We start from the raw sequence: 19339 nt of genomic DNA, 5'->3' as shown, positions 1-19339 counted from the left end.
GATGCTTGTGGCTTTCTACAGGGTGAAAAAAACATACTTTTGTGTCGGCTAAATACACAAAATATATTCAAAATAGTCTATATATAGATAGATAGATAGATAGATAGATAGATAGATAGATAGATAAAGCATATATAATCAGAGTACATACACACATATATTCATATAGTGATGTACAGCGTGGCAAGTGAGCCCAAACCATCATTGTGTGCGCTCCATGCCCCGCCCTGAACTCGAGGAGTCCCAACTCATGTACTTGTGATGAAGAAAGAGTAGGGGCGGAGCCCTCGTGTGACGTCAATGTGTCCCTCCCACCCAGCTTAAATTTACATTTTCTATGGGTCCGGACTGAGAATGTGTGTGTGTGTCTGTATGCGCGAGCTATTGCACAATTTACAAAAGCAGAGTCGCGCGGACACACCTCACGCCCCAAAGAAGTGATCCGGAGACGCTGGTGTTGGCCTGAGCCACTTTGTCGTTTGAAATATTAAACAACTGGAGTTGGGGAAGTCGCGTCGGGGTCGACTTTGAGGTAGGTGTGTGTGTGTGTGTATTTGTGTCTGGAGCTCGTGCGGTTGTTCCACGAGCGCACTAACAAAAGCGGCACGCTTTTAACTGTCTCTTTGATCCCATCGGCAAAAAGAACAATGTTTGCGTTTTAAAACTGGACAGTTCAAAAGGAAAAGAGATAAAACCCGAAGAGACTGAGAATGAGATTGCAAAAAAACAAACTCTTGTTTCATTGTCTCCTTTTGTTGCGGCTCAGGACTGTAGCCAACGGGACAGCCAAGAACAGACACGTTGGGGTCGTTGTACAGCATTTACAGGCGACTTTGATTCACTTTAGAGAACACTGATTTTTTTTTTTTTTTTTTTACTTTAATTTATGTAATGTGAGAGAAAACGAATACGTGGGGGGGAATAAGCACAGCCTTAAGGAGTGTCTGTGATATTCAGAGATGTGATTTGTACTTGAAGGTTCACCTTATGTTACAGTTATTAATATCTATACATACATCTGCTAAAATGTGAAAGCTGAATCAATCCCAGAGTCACTTACTGTCTGACATAGCTTGCCAAGAGCGTTTTTGTTATGATAGCCCTTTGATAATAATTCAACCCTAAATCTTTAAATGACACTACCTGTGAGACAAACAGCTTAAGCAAAGGGAGCATCTTTTATGAATGAGCCGTATCTGAAAGTCACCATGTGTGAGTAATAGCACAGCAATGACTAGTGCAGTCTGTGTCAGAGCACATGGCTTCAGTCAGAGCTGATACACAGACAGGCCTCTGTCATGGAGCCAACTGTCAAGTGAGGATGTTTGTTTTTGTAATATTTTCGAAAAGGCAACAGGTCTGCAGGTTGAAACTCGTGCTGTACCCGCCTCACAGTGGCGTCATGTGTTCTCAAGTCTGCGAAAGTTCCTGTCAAACTTTAACAAGATGTTAAACAAGCAGCCAGATAGAACACAAATCCAGATAGAGGGGTTAAGTGTGTGTGTGTGTGTGTGTGTGTGTGTGTGTGTGTGTGTGTGTGTTTACTGGGTGGAGACGCAATGGCAAAGTCAAATACAACTGAGCAGTTTTGACATGTCTGTTAAGCTTCGGGTCAGTAGACGTTTTTTCAAAGCAGGTGGTATGTATTAAACCTTTTTTAAGGTGCAAGGGTTTCTTTAAGTTTAGATTTGTGTGTGTGTGCGCGCGGAAGGAAGGGAAACTTTCTCGCACATGTGTTAGTCATTTGGAGGGGGAGTTTGCAAAACGATTTACATCTGTTTTCTGATCTTTGAACCCCCTCCTTCCCTCCTCTCTCTCTCTCTCTCTCTCTCTCTCTCTCTCTCTCTCCTGTTTCTCCTACTCTTTTGCTGTCTTCTGTTTCCCGTAAGGGCCGATGCTGTCACAGTGTGTGTTCGGTGTTACAACTAGAATACACTCTCCTCCATTATCACTGCACCCACAGGGGTTTAAAAATGTGAATGAAATGAGTTTCCATTCTATAATAGCGATGTGTCCATTAGTGGTTTTGGTGCGTTTCTCAGATGTATCATTTAAAAAAAAGCTGAGCCCATGTGAGGAACTCAACCTGACCTCAAGAAAATAAAGGTATGTGGGTCAGGAATGGGTGTGTGTGTGTGTGTGTGTGTCCATAAGGGGTAACTGCGACCACATGTGTATTGACAGTATTATCTCAGACAGTCCTGCTGGTCTGTCTGTTCGCACAAAATCTTCATTACTCAGCAGAACGCACTGATCCTTAAGACCCACACCGCACCAGACACATTGTTACGACTGTGTGTGTGTGTGTGTGTGTGTGTGTGTGTGTGTGTGTGTGTGTGCGTTCTTCAAGACTAGGATCTGTCCGTTCGTCATAGATATTTTCTTCTCTGGTGGTGAAAGGCTGCTTTGTAGAGCGTGCTTTTAAAGTCTTTTCCCCCTGTAATGACCCATGTAAACAAAGACTGAGGTTTTAGAGGCTCTCTGTACTGAGAGTGGAGTCATCATGTTTTTAGCAAACATGTCTCCACACTGCACAGAGACTTTTTGATTTGACTGATTTGAGACTTTTTGTATTTCGATACTAATGCCAAACCGACTTTTTTCCCCCCCCGACCCCCTCTTCATTTTACAAGGAAAGCAAAAGCATCAAATACAGTCGTGGTGAATGATGTTGGTAAGAAACACCTTCACAAACATTATTAATACATTTTTATGAAGTACAATAAATACCTTTGGTGTGAAGGCTTGACGATAAACTGCATGAGATGTGTAGAATCTGGCTGCTTTGCCCTGCAAAACAATTTTGTACCTAAAAGACTGTCTAACAAAGTTTTGGATATGACTTAAAAATACATATTGTTTCCTGTCATTAAGTTGATTATCACTATTTTTTGAACATTAGAAGGAGATGCTATGCCTACACTTTTATAAAATAAAACAGAAACTCTTAAAGGAGAAAGTGCAAAGCCATAAACCTGACATATAGTTATTAAAAGGGCTAATTTCTCACACACTGTCATTTACAGCCTACGTTTATCACAACGCATGATGTATTGGGGTAGTTTGTCCTCAAAGGAAACCATGAGAACCCGTCAAAGCATTTGATGCAAACTATTGATACTCAACAGAACACTCCCTGTCATGTGCGAGCATGGTTTTTGAAAAACACAAGTGATGCAATCACTGAATCCCACAACAGGACAAAGGATCTGTTTACACTCCACTGTAGTTTGGTTGCCATGGTTTTAGATGCTGATGTCATGATTCATGTATCAGTGCCCTGATAGGGAGCTGCTGGGGTGAGACTGATGGTTGTAGAGTGTTTGTGGGTATGTGTGTGTTTCTTGAGAGGTAGGAAAGTCAGACGTGCAAAGGTTTTGTTTAGACTGGATGGTCGCTGGACTTTGATTTACTCAGAACAGAGACACGTACACACCTACAGAGGCTCGGCTTCTCGAAGAATCCCATTGATTTTCCTCCTGTTATGCTGGAGCTTCAATCACAATAAAGCCCCATTACTGTGCTGACCACTTTGAGTATAGTCCTGCAGAAAGGATGACACACAGGGATGCACACACACACACACACACACACACACAGACTTTAAATGGCTTCCTCCTTGTAGCTTGTTAGGTTAAAGTAAAGAGATTCAAAGTCTAAGCTGAACAAATTGAATTAAGCACGTTGTAGATCTGTATCAAAATATATGATGCTGTCTTTTAACAAACAGAGACGGGAACATACGCCTACGGAAAAAACAGAGCAACTATTTCATGTCACAGCCTTAAGCAATCAGAGCTTTGATAATAAAAACTTACATAGGCTCTGGTGAGTTTAATTAGACAATGAATCCACATACCCTCACAACTATAAATATGCTTGTACATAACCATATTTTGCATCCTGTCAAGCATACAGAAAGTAATCAGATAGAACAAAGATTCATTTTGCCTGTTTGTTACCTCGTTATAAATGTGTGCGTGTACGATCAGCTCCCTGTATGTTCGACTGTCTGGCTAACGGTAGATTGTCTGGTTACCCACGGTAACAGTTGTTATTGGGGGGGGGGGGGGTTTCTCTACAAGCATGTAAACAAAGGAGAACCTCCCAAATCCTCTCCGGTGTGTCCCCAAGCCAATCGGATTAGAGCTCCCAGCTGGGCTCTGCCAATGGAGGGAGAAGAGGGGCGGGACTCTGCTCCATGAGGTAAAGCACAAAGCTGTGAATCTGGAACTGGAACAGACAGCAGAGCCATAACAAAGGCTCTTCCTTTATGAGTGGATGGCACTTCACACTTTAGAGCCAGACCAAGCGACTGTGGCTTTTTTTCCCCCCTAAATGGCTTTTTACACTAATAAAGAGGCAGACGTATGAACTGCTTTTAAAAGGGTGCTGTTTGTAGTAGTAGTATAAAGGCACATGTTTACATCTCAGGCAGGGAGGAGGAAGAGCCACATAAATAAGGTGCATGTGTGCTCAGTCTATAATTTGTCCCTTTTTTGGTGTGATGTTGCAAAACAGTCTGGAATCTATGCATGTGTTGTGCATATGTCTTAAGTCCACCTGTTCTCTTCGGGCCTATACATATACATACAGAACCATGTGTCGGCGTCAGCTGTTAGAGATCATAGACCAGCCTTTTGTATTTCACTGACAGGTGTGCCCCCCCCCCCCACAATACTTAAGGACATGTGTTCCACATTTTGTATGAGTAAGCACGTTGAGTTTAGCCTTTTAAAGAAAAGTGTGTATAGCAACGCCCAAGTGTTTCTGTCACTCAAAGTTGCCACTGTTTGAGTTGAGGTCACTGGCCGTTTGCATGTGTGTGTGTGTGTGTGTGTGTGTGTGTATGCCTCTACATGTAATTTCTGTGTGTGTGCATAAAGCAAATAATCACTTTGCAAGTTCATCACATTCCTACAGTGTGACTCAAAAGTGGTGTCTGTGCCCTTTCAATCCATCCATTCACTCTGTAATCTGCCTCAGCCAGGGGCTCACAACATGTGGCAACAGGACAGAGCACAAGCCGCTGCGTGAAACAACTTCAGTCCACACTGTCAGTGCAGACAGAGATCACAGTTCAAAAATGATGGAAGCAGATGGTGAAACCTGCATTATAATCTGACCAAAGACCAAAGGCAGCCACTGTGGTTTTAAAAAGGGATGCATGACACAGAAAGTGGTGGAAAGTTACACATTTATAGATATAAAGAACTACAACAGAATCACAACAAAGTGAGTCCATGGTACACATGAACATTGTACGTGTAATGGATAAATGTACTATTGTGTAGTTTATGAATAATAGGAACCTACTTGTACAGAACACAGCAGGAATAGATTTGTAAAGGTTCCTCAATTCTTGCATGTTCTCTGAAAGTCCATTGTTTAGTAAATAACAAAAGACAAAAGAAAATATGTGAAATATCAACTTCTCTCTCCACAGCTTCATTTGCTCTACATAATAATCGGATTCCAAAAGAGCTTAAGACCTTAAACAGTAAATCATTGGACAATGAGAAGGACAAAGCTGTCAAAATTCTTAAAAAAAAAAAAAGTTATTTTTTGATCAAGGGCAAATATCATTAAAAGAAAAGTTTGATTTGTGTTACATTATAGAATCCAGACATAGATATACTGAGAGGATAATTTAATACTCAGTGTTGACAAACTATGAAATCACAGCACCTTTAAAAGGAAACACCAATTTATCTGCAGAGGTCTCAAAAAGCAAAGATACGGCTAAGCAGTAACGTGATGCTGCCGGTTTTCAGCTTGATAAATAAACCCAGGTTATCATCAACTAACCGAGTATTTCACATCGGAGAGTTTGCACCATAGTTTGCACCACTATGATCGTCAACATCGACAAGTATGTTAGCAGGATACAGAGTTAGGTTAGGCGTAAAACATTGGTTACTATGGTGATGTATCTCACTTCCTAGAAAAAGACCTCAGCGGCCTGTGATATGAAGTGAGTCGTTTGTGTGCCTTGCTTCACGAGCTCAAAGTGTTTACATGAAGCTGGTTATCAACTTGACGGATCAACCCAGAGTTTCTGCGAGGACGTTCACATGAACGAGGCGGTGTCAGCAGTAGATGACCCAATCACAGACATGATCACGTCTGCCTTTTGCAGATTTTCCAAGAGCAAACTGTGATAAGAAAATATGAAGGAGTTAAACATAAAATACAGACAACAGATTAATTACATTAAATAAAGACTAGTAGGCTATTAGTAATAGCAGTAACCTAGTATGCTTAAGGATTATCTTACGACTTAAAGAAAAACAACTGGTAAGCTCCACTGGGTTTTTTTCTGTCTCTGTTGTCGGATGATGTCAGGACAGCAGAAATCAAAACTTTTCTTCATACAGCCTATTTCACAAAACAACAAAACAAAAGGAAAGACAAAGTATTTGGTCTCTCTCCCATCTCCCCTCTCACGATCAGCTCCAAGAGCGCATCAATCCAGACATCTGATTGGTCAGTAGGCATTGCTTTTTTTACAAACTGATGTCTGAAAACAGCTGTCAACCCTCACGTTACCTCGATAACCAGAAAACCTGCTTCATAGTACAGGCCACTGGTCAGCTTAAAAAAGGGTTTGAAAGTTTGATTTAAAACAAATAACGTATTCTACTGCAAATATTGCAGATAGAGGAGAACTACATTAGAGGGAGACAGGTACAGTACGAACAATGATTTGGATAAACGAGTATCCCAGCCGGCAGGCGTAGTAATTAGTTTGGGTGTTTACTCTTCCTCATGACAGTCTGTGGAGCCGCCCAGAATCCCCTTCATCAAGGTTTTTAAACATCCACACATACAAACACACATGCCATATGTAATCCTTGCCCAGCTAAAGCCTAACAGCTCATGCCCCCCCCCCCCCCCCCCCCCCCCCCCCCCTCTTGTGACGCAATTGGTGTTACTTAATCTTTGTATTGTGTGGGTGTTGGTGCATCGATGTGCATCTGTGCTTTATGAACCCTAAAACCCTGATTGTAAATTCCGATCACCTCGTGTCTCCCTGGTGACATCATCACGCTGTGGGAAGAGGCGTGGATGCTTTCGTAGTTCAGAACATGATGAGGCCCCTGAATTCCCCAGCTCCTCTTCTCCCCAGCTCCAGGCCCCCACTCCAACTCCAAGGCAGGAAATACAAAACAGATCCAACCCCCGAAAACCCCAAGCATACTTTTTCAGGATCCATTCTGCTCTTGTTTTCTTCTGCTCTTTGTTCTTACCCTGGCCTTCATGACTCAGTCCTCTGAAGGTAATTATTATGGATGCATGTGTTTTTTTTTAAAATTGCAAGTATGAACAATCTTAATATTCTTTATTTGAGTACTATTTCATTGAACACACACCAGATATCTCCTAAGGACTAGTTTCATAATATTTATGAAACTATATCTTTAATCTAATATTTCACTTTCCAGTATTTACAAGAGTTGAACTCTGTGTTTGTCCTGTACACACAATTTGTGCTCCTGACTAGTTCATTGTGTTCTCTTATCTTTTTGTCTACTTCTGTCTCTGCACGTCACTTTCCCCTGAGGGGAACTGCAGTGTCACATGTTCTTTTGCTTACACACGCACATATAGCACCATGAAAAAATAGTACTCGCATATGTGAGCTGTTTCTTTTTTTTTGTTCTTGACACGAACTAACTAAGATACGAAAAGAATGCTTCTATTGTTTCAATCTGCGCTCAGGAAATAAGTGCACACGTACGTCACTGCACTGCCCATCATGATTTATGTGTTGTCACGGGTGAAGCTTGTAAATGAGCATGTCATGCGCACACAGGGCCTGTCCGGGAAGTGAGCTCACTGTCACTACCCAACTCTCAGGTCCTTCACTTTATCTGTTGCGTTCTCTCTAACACATCACCCACACCCTTGCTCTCCCTTTCCCATCTCACCCCACACAGCTGTCAGTTAAAAACTCATCTATCTCTGTGTGTGTTTTAATTAGAGCCTCCCCTATTTATGGCTGAATGGCCGCTTCATTAACAGAGAGGCTATGAGAAGCACACTCTGTTATGTCCGGTTTGTACAGCAAGGGGGGGGGGCTGTGTGTATGAAGGAGAAAGAAGGGGTGTGGGGGTAGCTTCAGGGGTTTTTGATGACGCCATTTCCCCTGAGGGGGGTACCTCCCATCTGTGAGTGGAATAGACTGAATCTCTGAATCTGGCCAAGGGAAGATATAAAGGGAGATTGAACTCAAGGAACTGGATGGGTGTTTCTTCATTAATGATTTTAAGGAAGCACATTTTTTGTTGTTGCACACAAGAGTATAATGAGAAACCAATCTATTTGAGTTTTTTGTGCAGAAGTGATCTAAAAGAGGAACCTAAATAAAGGCCAAAGTCTTGGTTTTACTTTACAAGCCAGTTTAATTGGCCTTTGCTCTTCAAAACCTAGGTTTGTTTCTAATGTTGGATCAGATCAGATAAGCATAAACCAAACCAGGGGCTTAAATGTTTGGTTCTTTTGTCAGCAGACCCCTGCGTTCATTAGTGCAGAATACTGTGAAACGACAAATCTTGGCTCGCTAATGATGGAGTGGGTGTGGTCGGCAATATGCTCACGACCAATGACAGTTGACAGTTGCCCAGACCATGCTCTGCTCTGTGTGTGTGTGTGCGTGTGTGTGTGTGTGTATCCTGGAGGAGGAAAGGAGGGTCACATGGTGGAGCAGGCCACCAGCTGCTCTCCTCGCCTTCATTTTCTCTGACTCTGCAGGCCACTGTTGACTCATGAGAGCTGATCCGCATCACTTTTTGTGCCGTTTACCCGATGCGCATCCAAAACATAAATACAGCAACCTCTTCTATCTCTCTTGCTTGTCATGTCTGTAACAATCCACATTATGTCGGCTTATTGTTTTTTTTCTTTCCTGTTATATTTGCGTGCTTCCCAGCAGTGAAACTAAAGAGATGCATTATAATGGTCATTGTTAGTTCTCCTTCCCATCCTTCATCACTGTTAGACAAAGAAGACTGCTTTTGATGGATGGACTTTTTCCTACAATTGGGCATATACTCTACATATTTATTCATATACAATGTGAAATGTAAGATTTGTGTTCATCCGAAAAAAGCGTGGACCCAACATTATCAGTTTGTATTTTTAAATTTGATCTGTTACTGTTGCTAATATACACATCAACACACAAATGAATGTAAGCATTCACTGTGTTTCTGGCTGATTTGTCAACCCCCTCCCTCCTTTTAGCGCTACAAGTTAGCTCTCCTAAACGTCTGAGATAAATATGCCCTTTATTTAGTAACTTTGTCTCACTTTTGGTGTTGAGCAGGTGGGTTAATCTGACCGTTTTTTGCTGAAGTAAAGTCATTCAACCAACTGGTTGAATTGATTGCAGCTGCTTGAAGTTTGTTTTAAACCTTGAATGCCTCCTCAGTTATGGCCGTTTCTCACGTCTATCACACGTTGGTATCCCTTGGTATAGCAGCTCTTTCCTGTTCCGAAATGCTGAGTCACTAAAGTGAAGTGTCGGTGGGTGATGATGGCAGGTCTCCATGGTAACGCAGAGACAATGACAGTTGAGTGGGGAAGTTGAGAAATGTGCCTGTATTCTGAATGCAGGTCTTTGTGCATATTCACTCATAACGCAGAGCTAGTTGCGCTGATGCAATCACTTGGCACCGTGCAGGCTCGACCCTGCAAACATAAGTCATTCTATCAGCTCTAATGCAACCTGCCACTGAGAGGAACACTTTTCACAAACAGTCACTATAGTGCAGCAATGCTAATCTAATATACACTCATCCAATCACTTCAGGTTTTTAAATCTAAAAAGCTTCCAAACACACGTTTTCTTTTTAAAAAAAAGAAAAGTCAACATGTCAGAGAAAGATAACATTATATAGGAAAAAGTATTTCTATTATGTTTGAGCCTTTACTTGGGTTTAACTTTCTGAACTCATTTTATCTCTCTTTGTTTCTTTCATGTTCAATCAGTGATTTCTTGAGACTGGCTGATTGAAAAAGGTGAAGTATACCTCAGTGTGTGAAATAACAGTAGCACGAGGGTCAGTAGGGCGACAGGGTGAATTCAAGTAAACAAAGGGAAAGCTGTCTTTGACTCTTTTCTTTAGACTCTCCACCGACCCAGTTTCTCTCCCGTCCTTTTCCACTGTTTTCACCGCAGTTTTCTTCTCATTTTGCATTCCTGGAGTCCCGGGTCACTCCGAATGCTGCACCCTTTCTTTTGGAGATTTGGGTCTTGTTGTTGTCTCATTATCGTGTATGTATGTGTGTGTATGTATGTGTGTGTGTGTGTGTGTGTATGTGTGTGTTTTTGCTGTAAAGTTGTGCTTTGTTTTAATGGGATTCCTGGAACAGCAGGACATGTTGTCCCGAGAACTGAGTATAGACGTCCGCGCTAAAATGCTGTGGGGCTTGCTTCTATAGTGCATATTATGTTTTGTAGTTTTCTAGCAGACATCATTACATTTTCTACTGAATGAATGTTATAGTTGCTATTGCGTAGTTTCATAACCGACACAGTAAAAGCACAGACCTTGAGGCACAGCTATACACTAAATGCCGTTTTTATCTACTCTTCTCTATACCTGTTGGACTTTAACTACTTGTAAAACATGTTATCTGTAGCTTTAAGTGAAACCAGAAGGGACATTTATGGAAATAATCAGAACGACCAATGATAAGGCGGCATTCTTGAAGGGTCCAATTTGAGGTTATGGGTTCCTTTTGAACCCTCCATGTCACTTCCCCTCTCCCTCGGGGCACAAAGGAAGTTGTGGCAGATGTGTTAACCTTAACGGACACTTTGACAACACTGTATGTCTGTAAGTTCCTGTACCCCCTACTGCCAGCGTTAACACACGCTGCCTTTGATGTACACAGGCCACGTGTGCTCGCAGGCAACTAGCTGGTCGACCCAGAGGTGACTCACACTCTAACATCATAGCTAATGTTTTATGTAGAAGAAATGAACCAGTAAAGCTTTCTTCAATGAAGAGATTGAACTTAAAGTAATACTTTAGGTTGATGATTTTATGAATGTAATGTAAGCATAGATATGAAGTTTTCCATTGGCCACGTGAGAAGGTAAATATATCATTTTTAAAGGTTTCTAATCCCAGATTAGAAGGATTTACTATCCACCATCCCTTTACGTCACAATCAAATGGAACAAGCTGTATTTGCATATGTCAACATACTCCACTTCATCCATCCATTCTAATTACACCGGGGTATTGCTCTGTCTTTGTTCGGAAGCATGCAACCACAAACCATGTTTATCTTTGGCTTCTTTGTTATGTAACGAGAACGGTTTGGCTTCTGGGGCGCGCGACTGTCGACCTCTAGTGGCGTCTTCAACACATTACACCCATCGTTTGAGTGGTTTTGTTTTGATTCTTAAGGACACAACCCCCCCCCCCCACCCCAACGTCTGCATCAAACACGTGCAGTAAAAAAGGTATCTTACAACTGAGAAATGTGATTGGCCCGCTCAGCGTCCATGAAATTGCTCAGTATTTTTAGACATTACAAGTCTGTCCTTCCTTATCGGTCTCAGACAGGCAGTATTCACTCACGTTTTGGACGACAGCATTGTCTATATACAAATGACTCATTCCTCAGCCCATGTGGGATGAGAGGAAGGTGACATTGAAATAAACAAGTACTATGTTTGTACCAGGTTGTTATTCTATGTATTAGTCTATATTGTTCTATTTTTAAAACAGACATCTTTTTGTTGCAATTGTTTTTAGACTATTTTATCAACGTGATATAAATACCCCGATGTTCCAGAAAATAAAAAGAGGAATCATTTATAAGCCAAGATATGTGTCTTCATAAAAAGATTGATTATAAAGTCGTAGCTTATAGATGCTCGTGACAGTGAGTAGGGAAGATGGGAGAGGGAGGGAGAGGGAGGGAGGGAGAGATAGAGACGATCTGTTTGTGTGTCTGTGTGTGAGCGCAGCTATAAAACAGACTTTGAACTCCGAGCAGCTCAGAAGCGAAACAGCTGTGCAGAACAAAGCACGTCTCCGGTGTGAGGCTCTGTGGCGTGCTGATAAACAGGACGGCAGGTTTTAATAGAATTTCCTGGAAGACAAGCTCTGAAGGGAAAATAGCAGAGATGGCGACAATGTTCAGATTCCCCGTCTTTCCTCATCTGCAGGGTGAGTTCGTCGAAGATTCACTTTTGTAGAGAGTGATTGAAAGAAAGTAACTTAGTCGTCTTAAATCTGAAGAAATGATGTGAAAGTTATCTGCTGATGTTTTTATTCATAGATTTTTTTTATTAACTAAAAAGTGAACTGAACTCTTCACTGTTTTAATGGAGCATGCGAGCCGTCTGTGAGCTGCAAGTGTGGACATTTTTTGTTTACCAAAGCTTCCAAAGGAACAGTGGCACTTACTGTAGCTGTCCCATATACTGTATTACAGTTGGGCATTACTTGTGCTGTCATTGTCTTTAGCATGCGAGTAACATGTTAATAGTAAGGTAAGGTGTCGGTCAAACTTGATTTATCGCAGTTAATTCTCGGCTTTATAATAACCTCACATGTTCAGGGCTTTTGGTCTGGAAAATATTAGATTTCGACTCATTATCTGGTTCATTTTTTTAAATTAATAAAAACAAATTGTGTATCGTACTTTGAAATGCAGAATGTATTTAGTTTTTCAACTAAAGTTAATAAAAAAAAAGCTCTTCTAAATGTAGACATCATAAATGAGAATCCCTCTGGTATGTAGTGCAATACAAAGCATTGGATTGACTCTTTGGATCACATATATTTAAATTATGTCTTTATTTACACTCGAAAATCATTGAGAGCATAGCCCTCATTTACAATGACATCGAGCTGGATAAACAATGAAAAATAACAAACATACATATACATATATATGTACACATACACACATAAGCATATGCATATACTGTACACATACACATCATTTAAAAACCAACAAACAGATAATAAAAAGTATTAAAAACAAAATCAATTAAAACATGTGCAATCAGAAGTAAAGGAGTTGATAATTAAAGATCTAAAATGGCCATAAGAGACCAGTGCCTTGTTTTTTAAAGTGCCTTGTAGCAAATTCCAAGCTGATGGAGCAAATCAGCGATGTACCTGAGTGTTATTCAGTCACTACTTTGCATTTGAGTTCTGTTACAGTAAGTACGACATTCCTCTTCACAGTGTCGTACTATTATGTAAGTCCAGCACAGAGTCTCTCCATCACCATAGAGACCATCCAAAAACCCCGAGCTTATGCCAGATGATGAGGCAGATGTTCATATTAGGGTTTTAAAACAAGTGTGATTTCTGAGAAACGTTTGATCCCTGGAAATGTTTGACTGTGCGACATAGATTTGAATGTTTTCTTCCACAACAGCATAGCTGGCTGCATCTGAACCCATATCATTGTTGCAGTTAAATAATCCCCCCCCCCCCTTTATTTCTTTTTTTCCAATTCAGACCCCTGTGATCCTGGTCTGTCGCTGTCATCAGGGAGGAGTGTCATGGCGGAGCCCGACTATCTGGATGGAGACTGTGATGAGCTCATCAAACCCAAGAAGCTGATCAACCCGGTCAAGAACTCCAGAAACCACCAGGACCTGCATCGAGAGCTGCTAATGAACCAGAAGAGGTAAGGGGACTGACAAACACACCTTCAATACCAGCCTCCCTCTTTCTCTGCTTTACAGCTTTCACAATTGTTTTATGGTAAACCCACGTAGTGCTTTTCAGGACATGATTGTTATTTTACAACAGGAAACCAATGTCTGCAAAGGCTGGTTTGTGACTTATAAACTACCAGATTAAAGTTCAACAAAGATGGATCAATTCACAAATCGGTGATAAGGACGATAATAAAACACTTGCAATTCACGTGCAGCACATAATTGGAGTGATTGTGGTTTATTCATCTATGGGATAGTATAGCCTGTCTGGATCATTGTCATCGGCTTGTTTGTTTGTTTATGGCAACAACATGAAGTTGTCCCTGGTTCAGAATCGGCTAGCCAAGATAAAGGAGTAGAGTCGGGATCCATGACAAATCATCTCTGCTCATCATGGTGGTTGAGTTAATGCAGTTATTCTGCCGCTTTTCATGTAATTGCTTTCCTTGCAGACTGTGCTGATGCTTCTGCAGGATGTCACTTTGTTTGACTTCACTGGTCCGTGCAACCCCCAGCAGCAGTATTATGTAAAGCAAAGGGTATGAAACTTTCATAGGAGCTATTATATAAATCCTCAAGTGCATTAGTGTGTCAAAATTGGTTATGTAAAGGTCATACGGACACGCTGCACAGGATAAAGCTGCTCGGGCGGCAGATATTAACACGGGATCATCCAAACATTGGATTTAGTGCGGTCTATGTGAGCATCCATGCATAAAAAAAAAAACACATCGATACATTGACCCGAGATCAGCCTTTTAACACGAAATGTTTTAATTTCTCTCGGCAAACAGCGCCGGCAGCATTGTGCCCGAGCTATTAATAGCGACATAAACAGACATGCTGTGGACAGCTGTTACATCACAGCTGAGATGCGGCCAAACAGTGAGCATAAATGAATGATGGAGAAGAGACCAGGGTGGACAGAATAAAAGAGGCCATGGAAGAAATGTCATAAAATTATTAGAATTTTTTTTTTTTTTTTTGCCCAAATTCGTTTTTATTTGCCCATCTATGCAGGGGACGTCCTGGAGCATAAGAACAGTCTCAGAGATGAATGTGCTGGTCTTCTATGGGGATGAACATGTTATGATAGGGCTCTTATCTTCTACTGAGAGTATAGAAAGCTTGCCTGCATAGTTGATTAGTCACGCTGATGAGAGTGGGGAGGGGTGGGTGGAGGGATGCATGGATGGATGAACGGTTGCACAAAGAGAGAGGAGAAAAAAAAGTGTTATGTAATCAAGATTACAAAACACTTTCTGGCTGAAGGCCTTTTCTCTGCCTGTGCTACCTTGGCTGTGATGACTCCTCCCACACACACGCACACACGCACACACACACACACGCACACACACACTTACAGAAGAATGCCAGAAATTTCAGCCACCAGGACTGTGTACGTGTTTGAGCAGATGGAGGTATTGATGTGTGGGATTTTGAACACACATTTTTTTCCCAGTCTTGCTAGAGGGTGTGCTGTCATGGGTCGGGGGTCGTGATTATGTAAACGTTGCTCATGGTGAAAGAGGAGTGGCGTAAGCATCTCTGTACTCTGTCTTATTACTTTCCGTGACCTTGACCCTGCTCCCTTCCTGTACGAGGTCCTTGAAAAACAGCGTGACCTGATCACCTCTCTCACTCTCTCGTCTGCTTCAGCTAGTTAAGTGCTTTCATAAGACCCCTCGCCGTCAGGAAAAAACAAGACTGACTGTAGTTAAAGTAGTGCCTCCCACTACTTCTTAGAACATCGTGGTCTTGGTTATGTAATCTGCAAGATTTAATAACGAATTTGATTAAGGTGTCATGTTGCTAAACTGCAGTGAAGTAGGGAAACTGTTTTTTTTTTTTAGCCCGACTGATAAATCGGCCAGCCGATAATATCGGCCGATGTTAGGATATCAAGTGACTATTGGTGTCGGCTAATTTTATCGCAGATATGCGTCGATATAACTTGATTTATTTAACAGTCAACTAGCATTTCATTTGAGTATCAGTTATTTTCCAGTTAAGTCATCATGTTGTGTACGTTTCTGTGTATCTTTTCCAGAAGTGTTTGATACCATTTGACGGATAAACGCAATAAATAATAAGAACTTCATTTATATAGCACCTTTTAAAAACACAGGTTTACAAAGTGCTTTGACAAACAGCAAAAACAAGAACAAACTAAACCAAACACAGAAGAACATAAACAACAGCAAGAACATAACAAATGCAAAATACTAAAAAATAATTAAATACAATTCAACAGAAAAGAACCCAAAGTGCACGATACCCAACAGACATATATAACCCGACCATCACAAGAACCATCATAAGAACCATCATAAGAACCATCATAAGAACCATCATAAGAACCCAGGAAACACAAGAACCCAACAACACGAGCTGAGACCAAGAGGAACCAAAGATTTAAAAAGATGTAAGAAACTAAAAGAGCTGAAAGCAAATAAAAAGATAAACAGCAATAAGAAGGTAAGAGCAGTAAAAGAAATAGAAACAATGTGTGTATCTATCTATCTTTACAAATTGAACATGGATCTAAGAAATTTATTGGTATCAGATTTTATTTGTCCCCAATATCGATATTGGCTCCAAAAATCCAATATCCGTCTGGCCCTAGTTTGTTTGTTTGAAGACTAGACTTAGAGGAAGAATGCAGGCTGTGCATGGAAAATCAGAAGTCATGCAGAGACTGATCTGTATAATATAATTTTTTTTATTGAATTTATGAAGGACCCATATGATTTATGACCCACAGATATCCTCTGTCCTTTAACTGTTCTTTTTTCCTTCTTCTTCTGGGCACTGTGCCTTCATAATCCATTATGGGATTTGCTGTTAATTCACTTTGAACATTTTTCGACTTGTTCCTAAACCATCCCTGTACACTATGACTAAGCATCTCAGCTCACGAGCCTCTCATCCTCGGCCCCCACCCTTCTCGCTCAGAATTTGGAGGAGTTCGGTGCGTTGCATAACATTTTGAGACACACTCACACATTACTAAGATGTCCCTGTCCTCTTTCTGAATGTTTTGTGCACGAGCTCCAGACAGTTGTGTAACAATTTCTCAAGGACTACTGCAGCTCTTTTTTTTTTTTTTTTTTTTTTTTCCAAAGTCCATTCCCATGATGGCAAACAGTCCAGAACATGTAATACTGATCTGTGAAAGTAGAACGAGGTCATGGCGATCATCTGTTATGTATGAATGGGAACCATAATCTCCCTCTGGGTGTCATTAGAGTACGATGATGTCTGAGGTTTTTTTTTTTCATTGAGCTTTTATTTTGATGACATGCTGCTTAACTCGTGGTTTCTTCACAGGGGTCTGGCTCCTCAGAACAAACCTGAGCTACAGAAGGTTCTGGAGAAGAGGAAGAGGGAGCAAGTTCTCAAGGCCCAGAAGGAGGAGCAGGAGGCCCACAAAAAGAGGAGCGATCTGGAGATTGAGCTCATGAAAAGACAACAAAAACTAGAACAGGTAAATGATTGAAAGAGTACAAATGAACAAAATTGACCGCTTGTTTGGATCCTAGGAGTTGAAGCAAGAGGACGTCGTTTATAGAGTTTACTCTCAGTAGATGATTCAAATGTTATTTCATCTGAATGTCTTTCTTTTGCAGTTGGAGCTGGAGCAACAGAAAAACGAGGAGGAACAAGAAAACACACCCGAGTTTGTGAAGATGAAGAGCAACCTGCGCAGGACCAAGCAGGAGACCGACGGGGAGGAACGGACCACCTAAAAAAAAAAAACCAGCAGGGGTGTCTGGGTCTGGCTGATTTGTGCGCGCGTTTGTGAGCACACAGAGGCGTCACGAGTGTGTGTACAGAAGAGAGGGAGAGAGTATGCGTGGTGACCCGGCCGTGGTTTTCGAGATGAACTTCCTGGCTTTCCCATCCTAGCTGTTCCTCCTTTGCAGTGAGGGGAGAGACTTTACAGACTAAAGACACCTTGCCCCCCCTTCTGCCTGCCTGCCACGGGACCGCCAGTACTCAACTCTGCTTCTCACACAACATCCAGCAGAACACAGAACCCCCCCCCCCCCCCCTCCCTCCTCCCTCTAAAACAGACATGTTACCGTTTCAAAGAGGTCAACAAGCTTCCAATGAGCTCTGATGGAGACAAAACCGAACACACACACACACAGAGACACACAGGAGTTTTTGTCCCCTCTGGTTTTCACTCCTCTCTCCACAGAAGCTGTCATCTATCCTTACTGTTATCGATGTTGTTATCGTTGTTGTTTTTGTTTTTTTTTGTCTCATCTTCAGAATCAAAATAAGGAAAAGTGGACACTGGATGGACTTTTGAAGCTGTGTAATGTAAAAGCCAAACAAACGTGCTTTTTGTTATTTATGTTTGTAGCTTTTAGCCCGGGTATAGGGGAGAACACTTTTTTTTTTAGTCGTTCCGTGTTTTAGTTCGTTTCACAGCATAGTTTATGAAGCCGGATCAGGACAAAGGGAGTGTACAATTGTGTAAAACACTCAAATTTTCTTTATTATTTTTTATTTTTAAACTTTTAACATGCCATTTCCTCAGCTAAAGCAATGTTGAGCAATAGTGGAACTCCCAGGCATGAGAGTGACCGTTTCCTTGATATATTCTGTTGTTTTGTATCATTAAAGTGTTACTTAATAAATAATTTAAGATTTTGTTGGGTCGGTCAATAACAATAAGAACTGTCTGATCAGTCTTTGTGTGCATTTATAAACAAACTACCTGGTTTTTTACATGTTGGCCATAAAAAGATATGATTGAGTGGTATTTCTTGGAATACAAGTATCTGCATCGCTCCTGAAACAACTCAGAAAAGCTTCCTGGAACCTTTTTTTAAATTCAGTGTTTTGTCTTTAATTACGATTGAGGCATTGCTGTTCAGGCAGATAATTTAAACGAGAACATTTGAATTCAATCTAATACCTTCCAAAATGCAAAATACAATCTGAGAAACTGTGATAACATTTGAAAAAGCACATCTGGTGGTTCTTCAAATATCACATAGTATAATTGGTCTGAATATCTGGTTGTGGGTCTCCGAGATAATAAACGTTATTATTCTCATGGTAAAAGACGTTTTATAACAACATAACCCTGTGTTTTTTCTCCAGAATATTCTTTAAAATAAACATTTGAACACGTTGAATTTATCTTTATTTTTGCTGTGTGCTTGAGTATTACGAATTGTTATATTACTAAAGACAACTTTATTTTTCCAAATAGAAGAAAGTGAGTGAGACAAGAGCAAAGCAGTATGCTGATCAAACAGAGCTCATCTCTGTGATAAGCTCTGTCTATTTAGTCTGATGCTGGTGTTGGTTTTTCTCCCAGGCTGCAGCATTCAGATGTCTAGACGAAGGGCTGTGTTTGGAAAAAATCTGGATCAGTTATTTTACAGCTGGTTGGCACTGATGGTGAGAGGCACATGTTGTGATGAATTAATAGAATTGCTTTGAAATTGTTGGTGGTGGGGAATTAAATTAGGTGACCTAATTTTACATTTTTGGTGCATATGTATTGCTTGATCAAATGTTGCCCTAAAGAGGTGGTGCTTGTGTTGAAATGGGAATTGCGTGTGGCGCTAATAATGTGAGTCCTGATTCACTTTAGAGTAAAAGCCAATACGA

General features: G+C 41.0%; 1 protein-coding gene across 2 annotated transcripts; it reads left to right on the top strand.

The window, feature by feature from the left end:
- Window positions 1–343: 343 nt before the first annotated feature.
- On the top strand, window positions 344–18858 carry fam107b (family with sequence similarity 107 member B). 2 transcript variants are annotated; one of them, XM_061035324.1, is made up of 4 exons: window positions 344–532; window positions 13500–13671; window positions 17036–17192; window positions 17335–18858. In XM_061035324.1, exons 2-4 carry the CDS (start codon window positions 13544–13546, stop codon window positions 17452–17454), a joined length of 405 nt encoding a protein of 134 aa, XP_060891307.1. In that variant the 5' UTR covers window positions 344–532; window positions 13500–13543; the 3' UTR covers window positions 17455–18858. The 2 variants fall into 2 exon arrangements, with proteins under 2 accessions (XP_060891307.1, XP_060891305.1); XM_061035322.1 differs by lacking the exon at window positions 344–532 and adding an exon at window positions 12016–12191.
- The last annotated feature ends 481 nt before the right edge of the window (window positions 18859–19339 follow it).

This window comes from Labrus mixtus, chromosome 4 (assembly GCF_963584025.1).
Source record: "Labrus mixtus chromosome 4, fLabMix1.1, whole genome shotgun sequence".
Classification (NCBI taxonomy): domain Eukaryota; kingdom Metazoa; phylum Chordata; class Actinopteri; order Labriformes; family Labridae; genus Labrus; species Labrus mixtus.
Note: the sequence above shows the minus strand (reverse complement) of the source record. Positions and strands in the feature narration are given on the sequence as shown.

Bases quoted from the DNA above. Each gene is read 5' to 3' on its own strand.
- fam107b (XM_061035322.1), top strand. From the start codon at position 12,149: ATGGCGACAATGTTCAGATTCCCCGTCTTTCCTCATCTGCAGG. The intron at 13,672-17,035 runs GTAAGGGGACTG...GTTTCTTCACAG, and splicing joins CTGCTAATGAACCAGAAGAG to GGGTCTGGCTCCTCAGAACA. The intron at 17,193-17,334 runs GTAAATGATTGA...TTTCTTTTGCAG, and splicing joins GACAACAAAAACTAGAACAG to TTGGAGCTGGAGCAACAGAA.